Source organism: Lathamus discolor, chromosome 3 (assembly GCF_037157495.1).
Source record: "Lathamus discolor isolate bLatDis1 chromosome 3, bLatDis1.hap1, whole genome shotgun sequence".
NCBI classification, from domain to species: Eukaryota; Metazoa; Chordata; class Aves; order Psittaciformes; family Psittacidae; genus Lathamus; species Lathamus discolor.
The window spans coordinates 6554118-6578538 of NC_088886.1; the positions used below are offsets into that span (position 1 = coordinate 6554118).

At 48.5% G+C, this 24421-nt stretch overlaps 3 protein-coding genes across 14 annotated transcripts in view; 2 read left to right on the forward strand and 1 right to left on the reverse strand.

Moving 5' to 3' along the window:
- SSBP3 (single stranded DNA binding protein 3) overlaps positions 1 to 1165 on the forward strand; it is a 53267-nt gene extending 52102 nt beyond the window's left edge. For 3 of the 6 annotated variants that reach the window (XM_065673276.1, XM_065673277.1, XM_065673279.1), the window contains 2 exons: positions 162 to 263; positions 843 to 1165. In XM_065673276.1, the coding sequence (XP_065529348.1) occupies positions 162 to 263; positions 843 to 974 (234 nt within the window). In that variant the 3' untranslated portion in view covers positions 975 to 1165. Of the gene's footprint in view, positions 1 to 161; positions 264 to 787 lie in introns of all 6 variants that reach the window. The other 3 variants (XM_065673278.1, XM_065673280.1, XM_065673281.1) reach the window with 1 other exon arrangement.
- Positions 1166 to 6906: 5741 nt separating this feature from the next.
- MRPL37 (mitochondrial ribosomal protein L37) lies at positions 6907 to 11584 on the reverse strand. Its single transcript, XM_065673283.1, has 7 exons — positions 11147 to 11584; positions 10727 to 10910; positions 10096 to 10211; positions 9443 to 9628; positions 9065 to 9222; positions 8289 to 8492; positions 6907 to 7134 (listed from the first exon to the last, which is right to left on the reverse strand). The coding sequence occupies exons 1-7, from the start codon at positions 11541 to 11543 to the stop codon at positions 7057 to 7059; spliced, it is 1323 nt and encodes a 440-aa protein (XP_065529355.1). The 5' UTR covers positions 11544 to 11584; the 3' UTR covers positions 6907 to 7056.
- A 130-nt stretch (positions 11585 to 11714) lies between these two features.
- Positions 11715 to 23351, forward strand: LOC136011458 (NADH-cytochrome b5 reductase-like). 7 transcript variants are annotated; one of them, XM_065673286.1, is made up of 9 exons: positions 11715 to 11740; positions 12244 to 12331; positions 12434 to 12499; positions 13033 to 13212; positions 14055 to 14203; positions 15391 to 15478; positions 18657 to 18761; positions 20259 to 20462; positions 22369 to 23351. In XM_065673286.1, exons 3-9 carry the CDS (start codon positions 12440 to 12442, stop codon positions 22570 to 22572), a joined length of 990 nt encoding a protein of 329 aa, XP_065529358.1. In that variant the 5' UTR covers positions 11715 to 11740; positions 12244 to 12331; positions 12434 to 12439; the 3' UTR covers positions 22573 to 23351. The 7 variants fall into 7 exon arrangements, with proteins under 7 accessions (XP_065529358.1, XP_065529361.1, XP_065529356.1 ...); XM_065673284.1 differs by lacking the exon at positions 11715 to 11740 and adding an exon at positions 11764 to 11926; XM_065673288.1 differs by lacking the exons at positions 11715 to 11740; positions 12434 to 12499 and adding exons at positions 11764 to 11926; positions 12541 to 12658.
- The last annotated feature ends 1070 nt before the right edge of the window (positions 23352 to 24421 follow it).

Consider the following 24421-nt stretch of genomic DNA (forward strand, 5'->3'; position numbering starts at 1 on the left):
TGCAGAGTGGGGGGGGGGGCCCTTTTCTCAGCACTGGGGTGCTGGTGTGACCCCAGTGATGGGGACACTTTGAGGGAGCATGGTGGAGCTGCATCCTCCCTCCCTGTTGTTTCGGGGGGCACAGGACCCTGCTCACAGCCTCCCCTCTCCATCTCCTGCAGAATTCTCCAAACAACATAAGTGGCATTAGCAATCCCCCGGGCACTCCAAGAGACGACGGGGAGCTGGGAGGCAACTTTCTCCATTCCTTCCAAAACGACAATGTGAGTGAGGACCTCCCTGGGGTGGCACAGGGATGGGTGGGCTTGGTGGTTGGTGCCTTTTGGACCTGGGAGCTGCTCCGGGACAGAAAGTGGGGAGGAAGAAATAACAGTGATGGGTGCAGTTCTGGGTCCTTGGTGGGATGGGGGTGTACAGATGGAGGGGAGAGGATCCCACAGGATGGAGAGGAGATGGATGGTGTGGATGCAGCCAGCTGTGCTGGCCTGCCTGATGCGAGTCTTCCAGACATCCCTCCTCCTCTTCCCCTATTAGCAGCACATACACGCGTGTGTGTTAATTACTTGTTTTTAATTGCACCTCACCCCATACTGTTCTGCTGATTTTTATCCCTGGAAAAAGCAAGTTACAGAGCAGATTATGCCCTGACAAATACAACTCCCCTCCTGATTTCCTGGGTCCAACTAGGTTGCTGCGTAGTTGTCATCAGCCATCCTTTGGCATCCCCCTTCGGTGTCGGGGGGTCTGGTCCGGCTGGTTTCTCACCCTGGCTCTGTCTCTCTTCCAGTATTCCCCCAGCATGACGATGAGTGTGTGATTTCCCTCCCCCTCCTCCTCTCCAGGATCAAGAGAGTCAGCTGCCGTTCGGAGGATCTCAACGAATTATGCAAGAAGAAGAAGAAGAAGAAGCTAGGTGTATGGGCAGGGACACGCGTGGCGGGGGACAAAACCCCAGGTTTAGTTTCATGCAATAAAAAGGCTGAACTTTTTATTCCATAAAACATGAAGGACAAAACTTAAGATATTTCAAGACATGACAAGACCCTTCTTTGTGCAGAAGGGTTTATATATGTACATGACACTTCTTTTTGGAAACAAACGGAAGCCTCTAGCACCCAACTCCGATCTCTTTGCTTTGTTCTTTTAAATAAAGACAGAAACCGAACCTGTTGTATGTTTGTGCCGTGCGACACCAGGAAGCTAGTCTAGATATGAAATCTCATGTTGTCTCTGTTGTAGTCATTATTATTTCTCTCTTTTTTTTTTTGTTTTTAATAATAAACTGGACAGTTTACAATGGTGGTTTTCGTTCAGAAGGCCTGGTTTTGGTTGTGTTTTGGGGTGGTTTTCCTTCTCCCCCCCCCCCCCCCCATGTTTTTGGTTTGGTTTGGGGGGCTTTGGTTTTTGGTTCGTTCTGCAGCACAACGCTTCCTCCTCCAGTTAACAAGATCTGCTTTGGGGAAGAGACTCCACCACCTCGTTCTTTGTTAACGCAGGTGACCCCTTCTAGGATCACATCCTCGAATGAATCGTGATCTTGCTCTCTGTGACTGTGGCATGCACTGTGTTAGTCTTTCCCCCCCTCTCTGAGTACAAGAAGAAAGCTCTGTCCCTCCTTTCCCCAGAGCCCTTCAGCTGGTTCACTGCAAACAATTGATTCCTGGTATGATTTTTGTCTTAAATCCACCGAAAGAAAAGGGTTAATCTGACCTGGGACTTGGAAACTGTGATCTCCAGCTACCTTTTTGGGGGGGGGGGGAGGTATTTGCTTTGGGGGTATTTTTGGGGGGGGGGGGTTATTCTTTTCTTTAGAGATGTGCTCTTGTCAAGGTTTCACTTCTCTCTGATTTGGAACTGGATGGAGATATTTTTTAAGGAATTCTTGTTGTTAAGATGTAACCTTGCTATTCTGTAGGCTCGCTCTGTAACAAGGAAATAAAAACTAATGGCAAGCATCGGAGGCCCTTCCTTCTGGTGGGAGAGGAAGGGACACGAGCCAAGGCGGCGGGTTGGGATCTCTGTACATGACACTTCCCCTGTAGTTTGGTCTTTGTTTCTTTCTCCAGCTCCCGTTTCTGCTCCGTGTATATCATACTCTGTAAAATACTCTCTCCTCCCTCGGATTTTGCCCTTTGTGCGGATTATTGCAAGCATTGTATCTTGTTTCAGTGTTTTTTCTTACCTTGTAGTCTGGTTCGAAAAGTTACCCAGAGGGGGAAAAACGATGAGAAAAAAAAAACGAGACCCAAGTAATAATTATTCTACATTGTAGTTTGTGTACGATATTTGTTGATAATGTTTTATTAAAGGGATGTCTTTTTTCCGCACCCCTCCATTGACATGTTTTTGGGGACATTTGCCTTGTTTTGATTATTCTGACTGCAAGACATGAGATGACAAAACCTTTTTTATTATTATTAATTATTCTTCTTAGTGTGTAATATGAATTTGGGGGGGGGGGGGTGTTCCAATGTTTTGCCTTCTTTTTCCTGGGTGTTTTCATTGTGCTTTACCTGTAGAAAGTCGCTGGGGAGGGAGGGATGGGTGGGATGTAGCGGGGGGTCTGAGGGTGTCAGTCTCATAGTTACAGTCAGGTTAATACCTCCCATAGAAATAACACAGAATTGGTGCAAATACACCCGGGGGCTCCCCAAGGGGTCACCTCAGTTTCCTTTCCCACTTGTTCAGGGTTTGGGTTTTTATATATATATATATATATTTTTTCCTTTAATTTTTCTCTTTTTCTCTTCTGTTCTGCCGTGAGGAAACGAAAGGAGCGGGTTTAATGTATTTTAAACTGAACAGCTAAATTATTGTCTTCATTGGTATGGGATGGTTCTTTGAATGGTTACGGTTCTCCCCCCTCCCCTCCCCATGCTGTAATAAATACCAACATAAACATTTGATTCCGGTGCTCTGCGGTTTGTTCTGCTCCTTGCTGTCAGACCCAGGGGGTAACGGGGAACTGGTTTTCAGCCTGCCTTTATCATGGACCAAACCGAGGTTTGGGATGCGGGAGCGGAGGTGATGCTGAGCTGAGAGCGCTGGGGGTTCTGATGAGGCTGGGGAGGCGGATGGGATTCGGCTGCAGTGCAGGACCCAGGACAGGTTTGGTTGAATGATGCTCACCTGGTTAAAGGTTTTGGGGTTTATAAGCAGCTTGAAACTAGCTTTTAGCCCAGGAGAATGATCACTCCTGCCTGTACCAGGCTGAGGATGTGCTTGCTGGGCCCTTGCCTGCCTGGGTGCAGGCAGAGGAGAGCTTTCAGAGGCTAAAAAGAGGGATTATTTTTGCATCCTGTTCCCCAGGATTTCCCCATTGGAGGCTGGAGGAATTGGGATGCCCTCATCCATCACCATGCTGGCAGCCTATGCAGCAGGCTGCACATCAGGGATGCCTGCGAGAGGAGCTGGCTTCTGCTACCTCCCATTGCTGGGGTCCTGCACTGCTGGGAGGTGAGCAAGGGAAGGGAAGGGAAGGGGAGACAAGTGTCCCCTCCAAAACAGATGCGTACTTCTATAGGCTTGCAATGGGATGTGCTGACTCCCTTGGGCAAGGCTGGCTGCGGTGTAGGGGGTGTGTGTGCACCTTTGCATGATCAAACTGGGCTCCAGGAGATGCTGGAGATGGGGAAGGCAAGGCGAGGTTGACCTGGCATCCCAACAGGCAGCATCAGCAGTGTTTGGGGAGATACTGGGGCTTTTTAGGTCTTTAGCTGGGTGGTTACAAGTGCCGGGGGCCTGAAACGCTCCCCGGAGCTGCCGTCTGAGGCTTGTTCTCTGCTCCAACCAGTCCAGGCAGGATAGGGCTGGCTGCGATCTCCTCCTTGCGGGAATGTTGTTCAAGTGTGGGCTGCAGGCCTGGGGGGCTTTGAGCTGGCCTGGAGCTCTGCCTGTGCTGGGGGATGCTCCCAGGACTCCACAGCCACATCACGGCTGCAATTCCAGGGGCACTCCATCATGGAGCAGAGGAGTGAGGGGCAGCGCGTGGGCTGGGAACCACCCAGAAACACCACGGTGCCTGTAGAACCCATTAGCACGTAATGAGGAGTTCGGTGTGTCTGCGCCCTTTGCTGCCTGTGCAGGTTTAGCACCACAGACATCCTGGAGGGGGTCCCCAGCCGTGCCCCAGTGTGGGTTTTGGTCCAGGCAATCCCACCCCTCAGGGCTTCGCAGAAGGTAAAGTGTGAGCATTCGCTGTCATTTGGAAACAGGACCCCCAAGTGCAATTAGTGATGCTGATGAGGCCCTCGTGCCCTCCGGGCTTTCTGAAGCCATTCCTGCCCATGCAGGAGCAACAGGCAGCATCACTGCCTGTGGTGGGTTTATTGCAGGGTACAGGAAAGCCCTTCCTGGTGGTTCTGACTGGGTTACAGGCTAATCTTATTAAACACCACCATGAGAAACTGCCAAGTTCCCTCCTCTAAATGTCTCCCGAGCTCAGCCTTAGGGATAATTGTCTCCCCCATTAGTTTTCATTAAATTAAATGCAGGAGGAGGATCTGAAGAACCAGGGGCTCCGGTCTGAGCACAGCGTGTACTTGCTGGCACGATGAGGGCAAGCCCATGGAGTCAGGTTTTGCACCAGTACTGTGGAGTGATGGAGCACCATGCGTCATCCCCAGGGCAGGCTGGGGACCAGGTCCTGCACTTGGGGCTGCAGAGCTCTCCTCTGGCCAGGCAGGCACCACCAGTCTTCATCTCTGACTCCTGCTGCCCTGCTCTGCTTCCCTGGCTGCAGCTCATTAAAAGTTAATGCCTGGCTCCTGGTCCGTGATGAGGTAATGCCATTCATCTGCTGACGAGCCTTTATAAGTTATTGATGCCAGCCCAGATGTGCCTCCATGACCTGTTGCTCTGCTCCTGGTTCCATCTTTCTCAGCTGGGCCAGTTCCAGCAGTCACACTGGAGGAATGGGCAGCATGCTTGGGAAAACCAGTGGGACACCATGCATGTGTGTATGGCTGGTTGTGGTAGGGTTGCTGCCTGGCTCACAGACCTTGTAGCTCCAATAATAGATCAACCTGAGCATCCTTCTCATGTGCCAAGCTGGGAGGCCAGCTCTACCCTACTTCAGTTCTCCTCCCGGACCTTGGAATAGCTTCCCAAGCACAAGGATCTGCTGCTCCTTCCAGCAACGTGTGAGTAACTGCTTCTTCCCTTACTACATGTCTGATCAACTGCGCCCTGTGCAAACCAGGGTTGAGGGCTCATGTGCTTGTGTATGGTCCCCTCACCTCAAATGGCTTCTTGATGCCTCTTGTAACTCATTCCCTGCTGACTACCCCATGTCCTATTGCTTCTGCCACTTCCGAAAACTGCGTTTGTTCTGCCTCCATCCATCTCTCCCTGCGCTCATGCTTTGTCTCTGCTCAGCCTTGGTGACACCAGGACTCCATCTTCACTTAGTTTCTTTTCTTCTACAGCCTGTCCTAATAGAGATGTCTTTGTCAAGAGGTAAAAGCATCTAAAGGGACTTTGGCTCTTCCCCATGCAGACCATCTTCACAGCTTCCCACATCCCTACAAGCATGGGAGGTGTTTCACCTCCCTACCTCCCCTCTCCACCACAGCCACTCTACTATGAGGCTTCCCCAGTGAAGCCACCCCGCTCAGGAATGCTAATGCTGTGGCTGGCTGCCCTGCAGGGCTTCTCCCTCAAGACCAGCAAGGACCCAAAGCTGGAAAGGTAAGGGGATGTGAAAGCTCTAGAGCTGTTCCACAGGGTGTGTGTGACACAGCAGAGAGACAACAGCCTCAGAAACCAACACTGACCAGTCTCCGCAGAGCACAAGTGTAATACAGCATATACCGAAATAACTGGGTGCAAATTAGAGATCAGAGCAGATTTAAAGAGATGAGCTGAATTAGGGATCCCTTGAGCAGGCAGAACTAACATGACTTAGATCAATGCATTATTACACCTCTTTCAAGCCTTTTCTTCTAACTACTGAGGATGCTGTTAATTTAACTTGCAGCCGATGCACCCCAAAAGACTGAGTCTAAGTGTTGATCTTAGATGCGAGTAGTGAAAACCCTTGTTTTCTGAATCCTGCAGGAGTAGAGCAGTCTGATGGATTGAGCCTGGAACACACAACTGGGGTGTTCATCCAGATGGTCAGAGAAGATCACAAAGCACAGACCAGCCTCTGACACAAGATGCTGCGAAGCGAGATGCATTTCTTGGAAATACGCTCTTTCCACACCTTAAAATAGCACAGGCTGTCCTATTCCTTCCCATGTGCTGGAGGGTAGCGGTGCAGAACTGCAAAACATTCTACATTTGGCTGGAGCTAATTTAGCTTTCATTTTACAGCAAACCACACTAATCCCCCCATCTTAAAAAGAATACGCTTCCTGCTCAGTTAACTCTGTGTGGCAGGAAGAAATTCTTCCCTTTGTACTTTCAGCAGCAAATACCAGCTACCAGGCACCAAAGTTTCACGCTACGTTCTACACCCCTTTCCCAAAATGGATAGATAGGTCTCTTCATCCAGGATTGGGGGATAAAAGAACCGTGGTTCTATAGATCCAACAAAGCCATCTCACCGATTAAGTGCTTTGGGAACTAAGCACAGGGCAGCACGACACATCCCAAAGCAGCCAGGAGTAAAACAAAGTAAAAAGCCAGGCAGAATGACAAAGGCTTGTGTCTCAGGCTCCCCCCTTGAAGCTTTGGAAGTCTCTTCCCCACACACTGCATTCAGAGGTACTCAAAGCAACCTCAAAAATAGGTTTGAGTCTGGCTCTGTGCAAGCAGCACACTGAGAGCAGACCCTGCGCAGAGGAATAATGACTGGCTTATGTTCTTCCTAGGCAACGGTGGAAGAGTGCAGGAGGCGGCATTTGATGACTCTAACCCGAACCCAGAGGTGAGCCCCTAAAATGAAACGTTTTTCATGCACAATTTGGTTTAAAAAAGGAAAGATTTACTTTCAGTAACGATATAATTTATTTTAGAAAGCAAAATTAAGCCACCGTTCTTTAATTACGTGATGGTTCTGGCAAAGGGAAGCAGCAGGTACAGTTGGTGAAGTATTTTCATTGGAGCTGAATTTCACACAGTTCCATGCAGATACAGTGCCAGAAACTTCTTGAATGTGTCTGGCTGAAAGCCATATATTCCAGCGGGCTTCTGCAGGGAGAAAGGCATGGATGCTCAGTTTGCAGTGAAGTGATTAATGTAGACAAACAACGGCTTTAAACACGCTTGAGTAAGACTTCAGATGTGGTCGCTTCCAAACGGGTGCTCTCCTTCCCAGATGGATTTGTGTGTGGGGACTTCCACTGATACAAACCTCAGATGGCAAAACCCCTTTGCCCATTCAATTGAAGACACCCTCCCAGTGTAACCGGGGCTGACAGCACTGTGCTCCATTTACTCTACAGAGAAGCTGACAGTTGCATGTAAGCACTTCCTTCATGAAAGCACAAGCTTATTTTAAAGTCTGAGATGGTAGGTTACAGATGGGGCTATCTTCATGTACTTCATATTAAGCTTGGCATGTGGCTTGCACACTATGTGGTACATCAGCACTACAAATACTCCCTGTCAGTAACACCTGCTTAAGTAAGAATGAGGCCAGTGCCTCTGTCATGTCCCTTCACCTGGTTTAAAACCTGTACAGCAGCTCTACACCAACTCTCAAACCTCCAGCAGAGAGGGAAGGGTAGGATTAATGGGCTGCATCAAACTGAGTGTGACCACCAGGCTTAGAGAAGGGATTTGCTGCCTACTCTGCTCTCTGGAGACACCCACTGCAGTCCTGCATCCAGCCCTGGGGCCCCCAGCACCAGAGGGACGTAGAGCTGCTCAAGCAAGGAGGCCATGAAGATGCTGTGAGGGCTGGAGCAGCTCTGCTCTGAAGCCAGACTGAGCGAGCTGGGCTGGGTCAGCCTGGAGAAGAGAAGGCTCCTGAAGGGGAGACCTTAGAACAGCTCCAGTGCCTAAAGGGGCTGCAGGAAACCTGGAGAGGGGCTTGGGACAAGGGCCTGTAGGGACAGGACAAGGGGAATGGCTTTAAAGTGCAGAGGGGAGATGGAGGTGAGCTCCTAGGCAGAAGCTCTTCCCTGTGAGGGTGCTGAGGCCCTGGCACAGGGTGCCCAGAGAAGCTGTGGCTGCCCCATCCCTGGCAGTGGCCAAGGCCAGGTTGGATGGGGCTTGGAGCAACTTGCTCTAGTGGAAGGTGTCCCTGCCTGTGGCAGGGGGTTGGAACTGGATGAGCCTTAAGGTTCCTCCCAACCCAAACCATTCTGTGATTCCAGGACCATTTCCGAAGTTTTCCTTACCAGAACAACTCTCTTCTTGACTTCTGGAATACACAGGGCATTTTCATAGAGCTTCTGATCAGAGTCAATCCAAACCATATTTTTTATGCCACCACTAGAGACAAGGTCTGTTGTATTTAACTGGAACACCATGAACTGGAAGAACTGGCCATCTGTGCCAATGCTTTGCACCACTACCGGCTGCTCCAAAACCTTGGGATCATTCTAGGAAAGAAGGGAGGGGGGAAGAGAACACTGAAAAAGCCAGTTACTACAGAAATTGCATGAGTACTTGCTGATTCTGCATCTTCTACTTGGTGTAAAGCCAACGTTTTAATAAATGTATTGTTACCTTGCCCAGAAAATTACTCTAGTCAAGCAAGTTTTGAATGTAGATTCTGTATTTTAATTACAATTCCTCCCTCAGCCAGCAATGAAGCATCAATTTACATATACTGAGCTGTGGGATGGGGTGGAGTTTTACAGTTGAACTTACTCCCTGGTTCCTACTCATTACCACTCCTATGTGTGTTACCTCATAGAATAGTTAGGGTTGGAAAGGACCTTAAGATCATCCAGTTCCGACCCCCCTGCCTTGGGCAGGGACACCTCACACTAAACCATGCAACACGCTGCTGAGCGATGGTTTTTTGGATCAGCAGACATCAGTACCTTAAGGTTCGAACTGGACCTCCGGATCTGAAAACAACTGGAACAAGCCAAAGCAAGGGAATTTCATGACTCCACTAGAGAAAGAACACAGGCCCAGCAAGTCAGCAGCAGTCTCTGATACATACCCCATAAAGCAGCCTGGCCTTTGCCAGCGCATTGCCAAAAGCAAACATCAGCATCTTGGCACGAAGCTGTTCCGGTCTGAACCTCCGAGGACGAAGGTTGGCCGATTCCAGGAAGAACAGAGTGTGAGCATGAGAGTATGGATAACCCTCTTTAAAACCTAAATGGCAGATAATCATGTCAGAAACGGCTCAGTACGAGACTACACAGCCAACGTTTCCTCCCGTATCTTCAGGAACTGCTAAGGCAATTTGCCATGATTTAAGTTCTTGGTTCCTGTGCCCAGCTCCTCATTCCCATACACTCCCTACCCATGGCTGTCTCCAGGTTAACCTGAACACTAAGTCTGACAGAAGATTATCACTGATGGCTAGATTTACCTGTATCATTGAGCTCTTTGTACACAATCACTTCCTGAAGATCAATGGTAGGAGAGATGGGATGGAAGGTCTCCAGAACATGTTCTTCAGTGGCTAGTACCTCCTCCTTGGAGGCTACTGGTGGTATTGGGGCCATAGAGTTCATAAGTATTCCATTCTGGCCACGGACCTGAAAGAGAATAGATTCTGCGGAGGGAAATTAGGCTACATTCAAACACTGCTGAAATAAGATTAGGGAAAGATGTATGCTTCCTTTTGGGCAGCAGCCCTTTAGTAAGTTGCTGGTCTGCAAGGTTCACTCTCTCCCCCTCACCTCCAAACCCATCCTTCTTCTGTTAATTGCTGATGTTAATTTCTGCCCTAAACATAGTCAGAGAAACAACAGCACAGATTCTGAGCCCAGAAAAATAAGCAGTTCTACCGCACTGGTTCTCTTCTCCCACCCTCTTGCTGACATTGCCTAACACCCAAACAACCTCCTCAGGGCAAGTATCCTGCCATCATCCAAGGCTGCCCTTGCTTACAGCACTATTTAAACCTGGAAGGATTGCTTGGTTCCATGAACTGTTTCATTTTTCTCCAGTCTTAGAGCTTCCTTACCCCTCTTACATTAATGCAAAGAGCTAAATGCTTCCACCATAGCAACAACTAACCTCTTTCCCATGTAGCTGCTATCCTGTAGTTTCTAGCCAACATTCTCTTAGCCAGAGAAGGATACTTCGCAGACATTAACCGACATATATGTATCAAGTCTTCAAACAGCGCTGGGCTTTAGAATGAGGAAGAGAAAAAAGAGAGTTACATAAACAATGTGACCATAACGGTGGGCAGATGCTTCTGGGGCATGAATGCTGCGATGTTACTGTATGTTAAACATGTAATAGTGTAGCATTTCCGAACAGTCAACACAGACTTCAGATTACTATCCCACACACCAGCCCTGTTCCAAGTTGGCAGAGGCAACGCTTACCGTTAGCTATTTAAAGCCCGACATCCTGCATCAGCTAGAAGTCAATCTCAAGTTGAAACACCTTGGCCTGAGAGAAGCTTCAACACAGAGCGTGTGTTTGCATCGGTCCTACTGTCAATATGCGGAATTGGGCTGGGACTTTGGTTGCTCTTGCTTTGTTTGCCCTACAAGTTGACCACTTGGTACAAAGGGTCTAACAGTTGTGTGTGATAAGTGAATCAACAGTAGATCTATGTATGATTTTCCTCTATAGTGTTAATGCTCGATGACCGGCTTACCCTAACGGCACATCTTCCCTATGACTGCAGACTTACCAATAATGCTCTCTCTTGGGAGCAGTTTCTGTCGTGTTCCAGAGCCTTGCATGCCACACCGCATGCCTCACCCGCTCCTCGTGGTCCTCCAGCCGGTGAGCCGGGTTGTCGATGATGCTCTGCACGGACGGAGGCAAACCTTCCACCAGCTTCGTCTTGGTGAGCCACTGCGCCTGCCGAACCCCTTCAAACCCACCCCAAGAGAACAGGCGTCAACGAGGCCCCTGGGCGGGCTGGAAACGTGGTTACTTCAGGAGACGGGCAGGCGATCCCCCGTGCGTGTCTTAGACAGGGGAGGTGAACCCCTGGCTGGTGGGGAAGGGTGAGTGCTTGAACACGCTGCCCGGGGCAGCGCTAAGGGGGCACGGAGGGGGTGGCCTGGCCCGAGGAGGGCCCGGAGGAGGGCGGCCGGGCCGGTACCTTCGAGCATGCGGACGTTCTGGTGGCAGACGAAGCAGCTGCGGTCCTTGCGGAGCGGCATGTCCTCGTAGCGCGGCCCCGGGGAGTGCCAGGGGTCGTGCCAGCCGCGGTCCCAAGGAGGGAAGCGCGGCCGGGCCAGGCCGGGCATGAAGTGCTGCCGGCCCGCGTACGTGATGGTGTCCAGCTCCACCTGCTCCCGCACCGGCAGCCGCTCCACGGCCTGGGCCAGCACGTCCGGCGGCGGGCCGCGGGTGGTCCAGGGCGTGCGCGGCAGCGGCCCGCGGGGACGAGGCGGCCCGGCCCGGGTGAGCACGCCGCGGGCCAGGGCGAGGCCGCCGCCGCTGCCGCTGCCCTTCGCCGCCGCCCGCCTCAGCGCCATGGGCCCCGCCGCCGCCATCCCGGCCCTGCCGCCGCCTCAGCGCCCGGCCGCCGCCATCTTGGCGCGCACGGCACGGCGGGAGCGCGGCGGGCGGGCTCCCCCCCCCACGGGGTGACTGGCGGCGGCGGAGGCCAATGGCGGACGGGAGCCCTGCGGTAAGGGAGGGTCGGCAAAGTGCGGGGCGGGGCGGCGGGTGAAGGGCAGGGGCCATGTTGGTAAGTCGGGGGGCGGGCAGAGGCACCTCCTCTCCTGCGCGGGGGGAGGGAGTTGAGAGACGGGCCCTTGGCCGGCTGGAGATGGGGCGTTAGGGCCCTGTGGGGCTGGCCCCGTACCCGGTGCCCCGGGGAGGGCAGGGCTGTGCGGGGCGCCCACAGACGGGCCCCTAAGCCCCGGGCATGCCCGTAAGTGCTTGGAGCTCTAAACATGGCCAGCTCTGAGCCTGGGGCCCTGGGCTCCATCCGCAGCTCGGCTGGGGCCGTGTCAGAACCGTGTGGGTGCTGAGGGCCCCGCACACGGCTCGGAGCCGCTGAGGGAAGCAGGACCTCTGCCTGGGGGTTCTCTCCTCTCCCCGCCTGTGAATAAGCGTGTCCGCGTTGCGGCGCTGAGGGCCGGTTAATTAATTCACCTTGGAAATGAAGCTGCGCTAAGTGCTAAGTGGTCTCTCCTCACCCGTGGCTTTATAATTTCCTCCGGCCCTCCTTTTGTTTCGGTGGTACAGGTACAAATGGGCCGGGAGCGGTGGTGAGCCAGCTGCTGTGTGAAAAGAGAGTCCCGAGAAGTCATGGTTCCGGGTTGGGGAGCAGCCGGTGGGTACAGCTCGCTCTGAAGCAAGGGCATGGTGAGGCATAAACCGTGGTTTGGGCTGGAAGGGGCCTCCAAGATAACCTCGGTCCAACTCCATGCCACAGGCAGTGATGCTGCTTTCCTCCATGTCTGTATTTAAAGCCAGGCTCCAATCTACTCATAACCAAAGTGTGAGTTTGTTTACCTGTGTCTTTACCATATTTGTCCCTAGATTTTTGCCTTAAAACCCCACTTCCAGCTCATTGCCCTCCTCCGTTTTAAAGCTGTGCTCTATCCCGGTGGCTGGAATTCATTATCCGTTCCAATGGACCAAGCTGCGGACTTTTAAGGTGCTTCTGCTCTGGATGAATGAGCCACTCTTTGTAGGAAGTCACCATAGCAGAACAAGCAGGAGTCAGTGCGTGCCTGGTGCTGGAGGTAGCGTTGGGTGGGAAGCAGAGCCTGAGGTTGGGCTGGACTCTGTTGTGCAGCACCGGGCTGGTGGCTGTGATGTCTGTCATTCCATCACTGGACAATGCAGAGGCAGTGAGTGCTTGAGCTAAAATGGAGCAGTGCAAGGCACTAGATTGGCTTGCAGGTTTTTCTGAGCCCCCTGAGGTAGCTTGAGAGAGATTTTCTCAGTCCTCCTCCAAATAATGTTTGCTGATGAGCACGTGCCGCTCTTCATCGTGCTGGTTTTTGATGCAGGGCTTGTGTTTTGCAGACAATGAGTGGAAATGAGCACGACTGGCTGGCTCTCAAACCCCAGGAACCTTCTCCATCCCAGTGCTGTGGCGGCGGCTGCAAACCCTGCATCTATGATGTGTACGAGAAGGAGCTTGCACAATGGGAGAGGGCCAAAGCAAAGCAAGACAAAAGCCTTCTCATGGAAAAGAAGGAGCAGGTCAATTTCTCTTTGTCACATCCTAGAGCCTGTGCTTTGATGGTACTTGTTAGGGTGTGGGGTTGTGGCGAGGGATGCACCAATAGATTAAAGCAGCGCCTTAAGAGAAGGCTGTAAATGCTATTCCCCAAACTCTGCTTCACAGCCACCCTCCCCCTTGCCTGCTCTCTCCGTGCTGTAATGTGATTTTCCAAGTGTCGAGTTCGCCCTGGTGTCGCGTTACAGCTCTGGGTCTGCAGCTTCTCCTGTCGAACAGCTTCCTCCGAGCTCTCTTCTCCTGACCTTTCTCATCTTTTCCTCATTTTTCGACTCACATTTTGAGAATGAAAAGAAAGCTGCATGTGTGAGGTGGAGTATTTGTCTTCAGCATGTAGTGGTATCTTGTCAGTGCCCTTTTACCTAACATTACCTGTGCTGGGTCAAGCAAAACCGATCAGTGTTGAAAGAGCTGACACTATTTCCGACTCACAGTGGTCACTTCGGCTTCAAAGTTGGCCCCAAAGCAGCACTCGGCTCTTTTAGCAGTATTGTTTCTGTTCCCAAACATGAGGAGAGGATTGCAGTGAGTCAGAATAGGATGACCTTGCTGTAAGGTGTAAAAAATGTACTTTAAAAAGAAGGGGGGAGGGGGAAAATGCAAGATCCCAAAGTGCATACTGCAGAACATGGTAATGAATCAGCAGAGAGCTGAGGTTTGCTCTGGGCCCCGGCATTTAATGCACATTCTTCTGGAATCCTGAGTATCTCCAGCACTAAATGAGCACACACGTTTGCTTCCAAAGAAAAATGAAATAATAAAAGACACCATCTAACCGAGTAATTATTTATTGTTGTTCTTGCAGAGCAATAATTCAGAGCTGAATCCAGATACATTTACTGCATTCAGCATAAGCTCGGTGGAGCAGCTAACAGAGGACACCTACCAGTACAGATTTGAATTACCGGGAAATAGCAGCCTGTGCTTGAGTTTAGGACAACATATCGTGTTAAGGTATTGTTCTCTGTGCTAGTTAAACAGTCTGCATTATGTAACCTAACACGGAGCTTTTTGTCAGTAGACAAAGGCTTCATAGCAGGCAAATCAGGATTTCTATACCTCCACAATGACACAGATGAAAGAACTCGTGAGCTCGCTAGCTCTGCTAATTTTATGGTAAAAGCCATTCCAAAGCTGTAGTTTTCTTCAGTATTATCCTTGCCTCAGTGGGCCAGAAAGAGCTAGGTGTGATTAAGAAAATCCATTTGCAGGAAGAAAGACTCAAAGAATAGGTGTTATAACAGATGATTTGCTCCGGTGTGTTGGAATGAAGACAATGAGCTGCACTCACCCCGCAGCTTGGTATTTGAGGCCCTGTATCTTGGGGCAACTCAGCACCCAGGATGTAACTCCCAGCATCCAGGCATTTCCTGACTGATTTCTAGCAAAACAACTCTCCTGTGTAGTGCATTGCTTGCCAGAAAGGGGCCACCTGGGAAGAGTTTATGTCTCTCTCAGCCATCTGTGGTGAGCACTGCCAGATAGGAAAAGTCATATTATGATGCCATTGATCTGTATCTGTTGACGTTATTTGTATGTTAAGAGCGGATGCATGCAGCTGGCTGGTGCTGAAAGAACACGTTTCTCCCCCCAGTTATCCCTCATAGTGCAGCAGAGGAAAAGCTTTGGTCACTTAAATCAATTACCCTGGTCAGTAGTAAAGAGCAGGGTGGATGTATTCTATGAGAAGAGAAGATTTGCAGGAAAATACGGTGTATATTGACAGGACCTCAGGTCAAGGCTGTGTCCTGGCTTTTCTTACTTAATTACCAGATGCTGTCTGCACGTAGACAGTCCAAAAGTGGTAGCAGACTTAAGTGTGAAGGCATTTAATATTCAACATGTCCCTGTTGTCACTCTTGCATGTTTGGCTCAAACTTGCGTGTTTGTCTCAAAATCCTTCCAGTGGTGTCCCCCAAGAGCTGAATGTGGGATACTGCTGGGGAAAACAAAAGAAGCATTTAACCATTATGTTTCGCCTGGATTTTTACCTCTGGAAGGGAAATGCATTGCATCTGTTCACAGGCTGGGATGCTGGGAAGAGAACCTGCTGCCTCTTTGTCTCCCCAGAGATGTGCAGAAGTTTGGTAACACCAGTCAATGACTCCAGTCATGGTGGGTTCCTGTGTTTCTCTTCTCAGAGGAGCGGTGAATGGTTTGGAGGTGCAGCGAGCCTATACCCCAATTAGCCCAGGGAATGCTGAAGGTTACTTTGAAGTTTTAATCAAAGTAAGTAAGCCTGTACAATATGGATTAGAGTCTAAGGTGCTGGGAACGGTGTTTTCTTTAGGAACCAAGTATGCTGTTGGCACTTCAAGTGAGGCTCTCCCGAATCCCCTGTGGACTGCTTCTGTGTTGTTTTGAAGCAGTTGTGCTTTACTGATAAAACCTGCAGTTTTTCCCACAAAACTGAAGGCAGAGGAAGGTGACACACAAACAAGTGCTTTGCAGCATAAGCCCTGTTAAAGCACTTGGGAGAGCCTCTTGGGAACCCTGCAGTTGCCAGCGTCAAAGAGGTGTCCATTCCCTGACTTCATTTTGCCTTTCCAATGTGTCTTTGAAATTGCACCCACTTGTCAGCCCTATTGAATCACTGATTTTGGGAAGTCCCAGCCCTTTGCCCCCTGCCCCTGAATTTTACTTTAAGAACAAAAGTATTTGTTTTTACCTTAAGAACAAAAGAATTTTACTTTAAGAACACTCCTCAGAAGTTTCATTTTGGTTAGAAATGTAGACAGACAGTAGGCAGCAGGTTTTGGTTTGCAGGAAGGGCTCTGGAGCTGCCTGCAGTCTGGGAGGGTCCCCATGGGGCAGAGAGGTGGCGTCAGGGTGGATGGGGTGGCAGAGCCCCATTTTGGACAAGTGTCTTGGTCCTTCTGGAAGCCACCACAAGATGCTGGTTGAGTTCAAAAGGATTTCATAGGAGAACTCGGCTGGAAATTAGTCCGGATAAAGTCTGCAGGGCTCTCAGAAATGATTACTTTGTGTTGCAAACATTCCATTGAAGAACACTTTTCCAGTCCTGTGTTTGTGTGTCACTGGTGATTCCTCAGGACAGGCACAGGCTTCAGCTGTGAAATTCAGACTGCTGGGTATCCCAAGTGTCTTGCAGAGAATGGCCACTTGTCCTCTGCATGTCTTCCAGGATTTCACACTTTTTTTTTGGGGGGGCTATTATGCATTGTACATTGGAGCATAAATGATGTTCTTTACAAAACCCTTCAGCTTCTATAGGACACCTGTGGGAGGGTCATTTCACCATTCTTGCGGCAATTGGTGTGTGGTAGGGAAGTGTTGCATTTGAGTTGGATTAATAGGATACATTCACGGGATGACTGTGAAATTTCACATATACTTGCTTATTACTCACAGGTTTTGCATTTCAATAATAATAGTAATGATTGTAATGATACCTTTCCTTTATATAGAACCTTTCATCCCAAAGGGAGCTATAGTTACTTTCTGGCAGTGACAAAAAAGGTTGGTAACACCCAGTGTAAAGCAGCCATTTGTATAACTCATTCTGTAGGTTGTGGTATATTTCACACTATTCAGGCAATTTTGGAAAGTACTATATTATTATTATTACTCTGCAATCCAAGCACTGTTCAGATCCTTCTGTCTCCTGTCATTACAGCACTGCATTTGTGATACTACAGTTAAGAGTGAAGGAGTTGCCATTTACAGAGCATAACCCTCTTTTTGAGTGATTTTATAATGTTAGGGTTTCTCTCCATGTAAAACTGGGTGTAGAAGTTTCCCCCCAGGACATAATTATTTCTTTTTGTTTAGAAAAAATGCTTTTTAAACCCACTCAATCACTTCTCACTTCAATTTTGGGGCATGATTTGGGAGAAAGAAGGATTGATTTGGTTTCCATTACCCTGGTCAGTTGGGAATAGGCAATAAGTGGGGCTGACTTCTGCTTTTGCCTTGGGTTTCCATATATATTTGAAGACGATCAATCTAAAATACTTCTCCTTTGATGCAGCTGCACACTCTTGGTGTGAGACTTAGTACCTGTCCAGAGCCCTCGGAACAGAAATGTTTCTGATAGTAACTCGGAGCCTGGGTGTATGTTACGCATTTACCTTTTGAATGTAACAGCTGGTGCTAATAGTTGTTAATGCTTCAGGTATCTTGTATAAATGAGGTGGTTAGGAGGGGAGTAGCATCTCTGTTCTTTATTAGCTAGCACTGCTTGCAAGCACAAGCACATGCTTGCTCACTCACTCACTTTTTAGCTGCTTTGTGGTTGACCGATTTTGTTTGCCCGCAGTGCAGCTTGGTAGCCAGCCAAGGCCCTGGGGTGTGGAGCTGGGCTTCTCTCCAACGTGCATGCAGAAAAATACCCCAAAATATGCTGCTTTTGTATAGGCTGGAGTCTTTGAAGGCTCATATCACATACCATCTCTTCACCTCAGGCTGTGTTGCTCTTCCTCAGACTTATCAGTGGCATCACCTCTGTGCGAGACCAGTTGTCTGCTGTTGGGCTTATCTGCTCTTGCTGTTTGGACCAGCCCTTGTTCTCCAGCCAGATCCCATAGACTGTGGCCATTCTTTTGCTCACGTTTGCTCTCATTAACCATAAAGTGGTCTTACATATAGGACACAGATAGACATATATAGCACATAGTTACAAGAAGGTTTGTAGAATGAAGAGCCATTCATTTTCCAGCCTCTCCTTGCTTCTCTGTTTCTAGTAAGTGCGACCTTTTCTCATCAGTCATGAGTGAGGCTGGCATTCCTGCAGGCAGAAGCCCAGATAATATTGTTTGTGCCTCATAGAGAGTAAGGCAGTTTTTTGCTAATATTTTTCTTCCATGAGGCCCACATTAACATATCTTAATTTTGACAACGTGAAGGCATCCCTTAGAATCCACATGATCTCTTCTGAAAATGGGAGTTTTATAAATGAGAAACCTGACTTTGGGGCACTAATTGTATCAACACAGCATCTGAGAGACTGAAATAAAGCAAGAGCTATGCAGTGTTTATATAACTAACAGTATCCAGAGGGCATTTCCAGACCCCATACGCAGAGATTTGGAGAACACTTGAAGGCTTGGACTGTGCTTTGCATTCAAGACACTCTTCTTGTGCTTTGTAAGCAAGAACTCTGATAAGCTTTTTCCAGTTTTGGAAATTCAGGCTGCATGAGAGTGGTTTGTGTTTATATTATAGTCAAGCTGGAATGGATCCAATATGATTTAATTTAAATGTCTTTGTTTTGGGTATAACTTTGAGTTATTTTTCAAACAGAAATGATCTTTCTTTCTTAAACCCGTACAATGTTTTTTTGTCCCCTTCTTGTTTAAATGTAGATAACTTTATAATTGACTTTAAGCTGGGAAAGTTTCCAACAGAGTATAATTATTCTTTTCTTTTGTACAATGCTTTTTATTAGTGCTATGAAGCTGGGCTAATGTCACAATACATAAAAACATGGAAAAAAGGAGACATGGTCTTTTGGCGTGGGCCATTTGGAGGGTTCCCATATCGACCTAATAAGGTTAGTTCCCTAAGAGACAGAGGATGTGGCAGCTAGCTTTGTTTAATACTCTAAGGGGAAGACATCAATTTGATTACTGTTTTCATGATTATTTTAGGGACTTCCTGGGTTACTATAGAGTGCTACAGCATTAGCAGTCAGTTGGAGAAAGTACACCTCATTTAACTGCAGAATATTTAAGAAGGAAGAGGAGAGGGAGGTGGACGGGAGGCTGGAAGACATTAGCATCTGTTCATCGCTTGTATTAGAAGCTCCTGATGTGTTTAACAAAGAGAACTTACTTTGCACCAGCCATGAGTGCAGATGGGTTTTGCCTCGTTTGAACTGCGTTGCTGGTTTGTGACTGAGCACAAGCGAAGGGGAAGTGTTGATCTTTTTCTGTCCTGGGTATTCCCTGAACTGTAGCAGCTTCAGTGAGGTGTCACGTCACGCAGCCGCTCTGCAAGTGTTGATCCCAGCCTGATACCAGGCTCCTTGCAAAGAGAGGCAGATCCAGTTTCAGGGGAAGGGTTCTCACACATACTAATTCAGTTACTTAATTATAAACTTTCAAATGAGGAGCAGAATTAAAATGCTGGTCATTAAGATCCCAAAGCCCAGAGTTTTCTTCCCCTCCCTCCAACAAAAATAAGAATATAAAATACCAGTGGCCAAGCTCCATGCGGAGCAGTTGTGTTCTGCTTCCTGAAATACTCTCCTTGCTGGTTTAGGCTACTGTTTCCTTCTATCCTTAAAAGCTTCCAGATAGTTATTTGGGACAGAACATGTCATCGGTCATACCCTCAAAGTGGCTGTGTTCAGGGGCTGTCTGGATGATCTGTGTACAGGCAGTTTGCAAAGCACCTGCTTGATCTTTGAAACAACTTGCTGTAGAAGAGGGACTGAAGTCCCAGTTCTAGCATTGATACACTGGCTGGCAGCGGTGGAAAGTTCTGGGAATCTTCTGTCCTCCTACACAGAGCACTTTCCTGCTTGAGCATCCCTATCCTGAGTAGAGTGAATGTCCCCACTTGTGGGTGGGAAGCACTGTGTGCTGCTGGTAGCTCTTTGAGAAAAGTGAGATAATGCACCAGGAAGATGCACGGATCAGGATGGAGAAGAAACTGTTTCCTCCAGGGAACGTTCAGGATTGTATTTTGCAGCATCCAAGATAAACACCAGGAGCATTTCCAGTGGGAAGACAGTGCATAGTGGGTCAGCAAAGTGTAGTGTAGACTTGAAACTGAACAGTAATTGAAATCAAGGCTAAAGTTAGGATAAAATATTATATTTGGGTAAAATCCAGTTTTGTTAGGTTGGATACATGGACACTGGAAGTGCTATCTGTAATCCTTTGCAGAAAAATACATTCTCAGATTTGAATTTACCAGTTCGTGACCTTCTGATGTGTTCTTTCTTAAGAGACCCTTTACCAGTGCAGCAGCAGGAGGAGCTGACCATGAGCACATCCATTTCCAGTCACTACAGCTCATCCATGCTTCTCTGTTCTGTTGTTAGCATGGAGAACTCCTCATGCTGGCATCTGGTACTGGTCTCGCACCCATGCTTCCCATCCTCCAGTCCATAACAGATGATGAAGAGGACGAAACCTTTGTAACTCTTGTTTGCTGCTTCCCTACCTTTGACAAAATTTATCTGAAACCTCTTCTCCAGGATCTGGCTCGATACTGGAACATAAGAATATTTTATGTCCTAAGCCAGGTAAGTAGAGGGATACGAAGCATGTTTGTGTGAGGGTTCTCTGTGCTGGATGAGCCTCTGCTTCTCCATGAGCATGATCTTAATTCTTTCCCAGTCATTGAGGCTGTTTTGTGATCCAGTAGCTGCTGTTCTTAAATGTGGTACATGTTCTTACACTGCTGCTAGTCTGGAGGGTTTTGGGAAGTGACCATTGGTCGCTGCTTGTCCCTCTTTACCTCCTTGCTCTGTTGCTGCTCTGTTGGGACAGATCCACTGATTCATGGTCCCTACTGATTATTTTTCCCCACTTCAGGTGGTTGATGCTGCACCTAAACATTTGTGCAAAGAAAACTTGATTCTGGGATACTCACAGCAAATAAACTATTTCTTCTCTCCCAGTACAGTGCCTTAATCTGTCCTTATTCTCTGTTCACTGCTCATGGCTAGAGATCTCTTCTAGTATGTTAGCACCAATTTCCCAGCAATTATTTCTCCCTGCTGACCCATTCTTAAACTTCTTAAAGTTGTTTCTCCCCCTGTAGAATTATTTTTCCCCTGCCAAATCCATGGGATGAGGGCATACCCTCTCGGTGGTCTTAACATTTTGAGCAGTCTTTTTCATTTCCATTTCATCCCAAAGTTGCCTGTGTTCTGCATGGATTCAGTGGTTAAAAATTACTTCCCTCAGAACTGAGGATTCATTGCAAGGAGGATATAGAAAGAATTATTTATGCTAAGGGAACGAATCCCATTGCATTTTTAGTGTCTCAGATGAATCATTTTTTGTATCTCTGATAGTGGATGTGTCTCATACATTATGTTCCACATATGGCCTCAGCAAGTTGAGATTTGATGTAGGGAAAGGTACTTGTGACTTAGGCACCCCCTCAGTTGCTCTGTGGGAGGTAATTGTCTCTGGTGACATAGCTTAAATACCCTTTGCAGGACAGGGCTGTTTCAAGAGCATGAAGAGGTCTTGAAATTCAATCAGTGGAGGGCAGGAAACCTGCCTGACCCCTGTCAACACTGTCTGCCCTGTGTGTACATCTCTGCATTTCTTCTCTTCTCTTAGCAGGTTTGTTATAGTCCAACAGTGACTCATGCATCCTCCCTTTTAGGATTGTGCGTCTGTCTGTCTCGGTATTTCACTCTGCTGCCTGTCACCACCACATCTGAGCACCTTCTGCTTCTAGTTAATAGGAGTAGGGGAGTCCCTGATGGATCTGACATTTCTCATGCGATCAGGGCTGGCTTCTTTCGGTTTTGGTCAAGGGAGATGGGACTGAAAGAGACTTGGGAATGGGAGAGGCAATAGAGAGGAATAGACTTGGGATTTAGGACTTGGGAATAGAAGAGGTGCACTGGGAAGTGATTCTCAAAGGAGAAGGTTCTACAGCATTTATTAGTGATAGAAGTCTGGAGACGGACTTCTTACAAGGGCACATAGTGATAGGACAAGGGGGAAATAAACTAGAAAAGATTGAGATGAGCTCTTAGGCAGAAGCTCTTCCCTGTGAGGGTGCTGAGGCGCTGGCACAGGGTGCCCAGAGAAGCTGTGGCTGCCCCATCCCTGGCAGTGTTCAAGGCCAGGTTGGACAGGGCTTGGATCAACCTGCTCTAGTGGAAGGTGTCCCTGCCCATGGCAGGGCGATGGAACTGGATGAGCTTTAAGGTTCCTCCCAAGTCAAACCATTCTGTGATTCTGTGATAGTTACGCTCTGCTTTTGTGCAGTTCTCTCTGAGTGAGTGGCCAAGTACTGCAGCAAGGATTTGATCTGGGCTTTGGAAGAGGAATGCAGCTCTTAGGAAAAGTCAGTTCTACCCCGAGACTGTCCTGTGCAGCACTCTGAGGGAAGGAGGGAGGTTTGCTGCAAGCAATTACTTGTCCTTTTTAACATGACACACTGCAAAACTTTTGTCTTTTCAGGAAACTTCCCTGGAACGACTTCCCTGGAGCTATCAGGAAAACACGTACACTGGTCGTCTCGATGAAGGCTTGATGAAGACTATAATAAATTCCTGCAGAAGGCGGCCATTTGTATTAATCTGTGGCTCTTCTGCATTCAATGAAGATATGAGTAGATATCTCAAAGCTGCAGGAATTGAAGAAGATTCCTGTTTTGTCTTTTAGCAGGATATTCCTGACCTGAGGAACCATAGGCTGGCCTTGGATGTCCTCATTTCTCTGCAGGCATTGTACAAAATTGGTTGTCTTGATAGACTGAGTTCCTTGTGCATATACTTATAGAGGCCTTTGGATCAAGTGTTTGTCTTCATTAAAACACTCAAGAGAATCATAAGGAACGGGTGCCATTCCAGAGTGGCTGCTGTGTGCTGTGCCACCCACACCTCAGGGAGCAGCATGGTAATGATAATGGAAGCCTTCATATGGGATTTCAGGAGGGGGATCTCCTAAGGGCACTAAAGGTATCCAAGTACAGAGCTCTGCTGTAACATGAAGATCAGTGAGTTGCTTTACAATCTATGTTAGTCTGCAGTGGTATTGTGCCCTGATAGGTGTCCAGGGGAGAGGGTTAATCCTCAGGGAGAAGACTGCCTGGCCAAGGACTTTGGAGTCCTTGGGGCTCATTTCAGTTGTGTCATTACCTTGCTGGGTGATGGCAGGCAAGTCACTTCCATCTCTCTGTGCCTCAGTTGCCCTGTTACACACTAATACGGAGAAGGACGCACTGATCTTCTGTGGAAAAAGCCTTTCCAGCCTGTGTTACCTACCCTGGTCCTTAATGCTTGAAATGCTGCCTGGGGAGAGAAAGAGCATATCCTAAAACTGAGAGAAAGCATCCAGGATGTAGCTGCTGTGTGCCAGTGAGGATGCTTGTTTGCTTTCTGTGTCCCCTAAGTGTTGTATCCTAGCTCTGGTTCATTAAATTGAACCTCTTTCCAAACAAACAGCTGTCTCTGTTTCTCACAGGGCTCGCTCAGGTGCCCAAGGCAGTGCTATAGGCGTACAAGAACACAACCTGAGGAGTGAAAGCTTCATGGGGCTCTGCCTGGGTGCTCCCCATGGGTCAGGGCGCAGAGCCAAGGACTGCACTGGGGATGGCAGCCCTGGCACAGCACCAGCCTGTGTGTCCCAGCCCCTTCTATTTCAGCCCCAGGTGCTGCTACCTTTCCTCTGAGATACCCTCTTTCTGCTCTTTTACACCCCTGTTTTTACTTACTACAGCTGGAAATACAGCCTTTCTGCACACCTTTGTGTTTTTTCTGTTCATTCCCAGTTCATCCTGTGCTGGGGTTGCCCAGGCTGTGACAGATGATGCCGCGTTACCATTCAGGCCTCATTTTTTACCTGTATCAAATTGTACGCCTTACACAAAGGACATGTAGTTAAGAGTTACTCAAAACAAGCAATATGCACTAAAATGGTGGCTCTGATTCTCACACTGGGAGGAACCATCAGTTCCCCTTGCATCAGTGAGATTTGTCTCCAGTTACCAAATGCTTGGACTTAATCCAGTGTAGCTGCAGCTTTTTTATGTTAACTTCATTAGAGCAAGAGCTGACAGGAAAGCCAAAACAGGGTTCTGCAGAGAAATCCAGGGGAGTTCTCCAGGGTAGATCCAGAGCAAGCTCTTTCTTCCCACCCAAACCCATGCTTCAGCTGCTGTAAGCCGCTGTGTAGTGGAGGTGCTTCTGCACAGCATGGGGCTGGTATAAGGAGTTGCTTTATCTTTATCCTCCCTGCTTTAGCCTTAGCTAGGAACACAGATATATCCCTTGGATATGATGTTCTCTGAAAACCGTCTTCTTTACCTCTTGCTTTAAATATTCTGCCTTTTCGAGGCTTTGCTAAAAATCCCTTTTGCACAGGCCTGAGGTACAACTTCACGCTCACTTCGGGAAAGCGACGACTTTGTGTGTGAAAGCTGGGCCTGTTCCTTTAAACACAACCCCAATATGTCTGGGTATTTCAGCACATATGGGCCAGGATGGATAAACCCTCCCCAGCTGGTGTGGCC